At 38.6% G+C, this 2,134-nt stretch overlaps 1 protein-coding gene across 1 annotated transcript in view; it reads left to right on the top strand.

The window, feature by feature from the left end:
- The first annotated feature begins 1,578 nt into the window (after positions 1-1,578).
- fgf23 (fibroblast growth factor 23) overlaps positions 1,579-2,134 on the top strand; it is a 1,606-nt gene continuing 1,050 nt past the window's right edge. Inside the window, exons 1-2 of the mRNA XM_035677344.1 lie at positions 1,579-1,813; positions 1,916-2,019. Coding sequence (XP_035533237.1) covers positions 1,579-1,813; positions 1,916-2,019 — 339 coding nt within the window. The remainder of the gene's footprint in view (positions 1,814-1,915; positions 2,020-2,134) is intronic.

The following is a 2,134-nucleotide window of genomic DNA, read 5'->3' as shown; positions in this document are numbered from 1 at the left end:
CACACTGGACCTTTAAGGGGTCATGAGTCACTGATTTAATCTTTCAAAATGGTTGTATTTTATAAGCTCATCATATGCTTCCTCATGTAAATCCAGATCTTAAAGTAACCAGTAAGTATAGCCGTCAGATAAATGTGGTGAAGTAAAAAGTAAGTAAAGTATTTCCCCCTGACATAGAGGGGTATAAAGAAGCATATAATACAAGAACTTCAAAACTGTACTTGTGTAAAGTACTGGAGCAAATGTAAAAGTTTAAAGATCCCCTATATACAAATATAATGTGCATCTGGTATGTTTCTTCCTTAAAAAGTATAATTTCCTAATTAAAATCCTTAAAAATGCATCTACTCCACAAAATGTGTTCATTTTCAAATGAATGTCATGTCTCCTACTTCACTGTACGGTCCTTTCTCGGTGTATGTGCACCGGTGGCTTTAAGTTTCTACGTCACCCTTATATATGTATAAGTTGCACACTGAACCAGGGTTGACTTCCAAACTATTTGTGATGTCACAAATCATGCTCGTGATTTTCTACTTTTCTACTTTCAGCAGATGAATGTGAAAACATCTTTCTAGTGTCAGACTCTACACATACATCATTCTACACAGTGAAGCTAAAACATCAAACTGTAGGAACAAGAGGAAAAACATATTTTTGAGTGGAGGGGAAGATTTAACTGCACTACAATATCTTGATTTTGTGAATTTAATTCCCCAGAGATAGATTACATTATTTTGAAGAGAAGCTGTGGAAAGCTTTTAGTGGATTCCCTAAAACAAGATCAACTTTTAGGAGTATTCCTCATACTGGTATACCGTTCAATGTGTCCTGTGCTGAAACTACAGCATCCAAAAATAGTTTAGCCAGTCAGTCTTCCAGTAAAACTACACTAAATGAATGAGTGGCTCCCTCTGCTGGTGAAATGGCGACAATGTCGACTTTGGAAGGTGCGTAAAAGCAGCAAACTGAACTCACTTCAAACTATGACTAAACTTCCGGTTTATTGTGGTTAAACAAAACTGTGAGATATCTAATATGACGCTTAATTAATTAATTAATTAAGCAATTCTAGAGTTTACACGAATTAAAGAAATAAGTTTAATAAATTGACAACTAACTAATAGTAGACTATATGTATCTGATTTAATGAACACATACTTTTTACGCTCGTCTGCATTTATGTGCTTTATTTTTGTTTTATTTTTCTTTATTTTTTATATTGCCCAATGTGCAGTGTTTCCAGTCTAAACAACAACAACAACAAAAAAAATACAGTGGACTTTGGCCAATTAGGAAATAGGCTTATAATAAGGTTTAAGGTGGATGAGTCAAGACGTGTCACCAAAAATAAGAGTCCAGGGCATTGGGATAAACAGACAGAGGTGGAAGTGGCCCTTCCGCTGCTGCAAACCCCCACATCTGCTTTGGGGGCGAGTTTCTTTTTTTTTACGCAAAGGATGTGAGCAGGAGTGGCACTCGGGGGGCTTTAAATAGGAACTGTCTCCAAACTTTGGGACAACAGAGCATCTGAAAACTTCCAGCAGCTCGCAGTGGAAACAAGCAGTTTGCTCCAGGATGGACGTCAACAGAGGATTTGGATTGAGGGACACTGTGCTGGCGCTCTTACTCGCTGTCCTCCAGGGATTTCCTCTTGGGGAAACGGCCCCGAACCCGTCGCCGCTGGTTGGATCCAACTGGGGGAACCCGAGGAGATATGTTCACCTGCAGACATCCACAGACCTCAACAACTTCTACTTGGAGATCAGATTAGATGGCACTGTGCGCAAAACTACAGTCAGGAGTTCATATAGTAAGATGTGTTTTTGAAAAGTTTCAGTTTGATTTTTGTGATGTAACATTATGAAGTTCTGTCCTTTACACACTAATGTTCATTGCCTTTTCTTCTCTGCAGGTGTGATTTTACTGAAAGCTGAAACAAGGGAGCGCGTTGCCATCCTCGGCGTTAAAAGCAGCCGTTACCTGTGTATGGATTTGGAGGGGAACCCATTCAGCTCTGTAAGCCAATACTTAATTTCTTTTTGTCACTGTTAATGCAAACAATTCCTCATAATAAACTTCTAATTCTGAGTTCGTCTAACTTTGCACCATTGTGAGCTTTACGCATAGTTTT

The sequence above is a fragment of the Morone saxatilis genome, unplaced genomic scaffold (genome assembly GCF_004916995.1).
Source record: "Morone saxatilis isolate NCDOM2014 unplaced genomic scaffold, NCSU_SB_2.0 Contig10, whole genome shotgun sequence".
NCBI lineage: Eukaryota > Metazoa > Chordata > Actinopteri > Moronidae > Morone > Morone saxatilis.
This window is presented reverse-complemented; position numbering and strand designations above follow the sequence as displayed.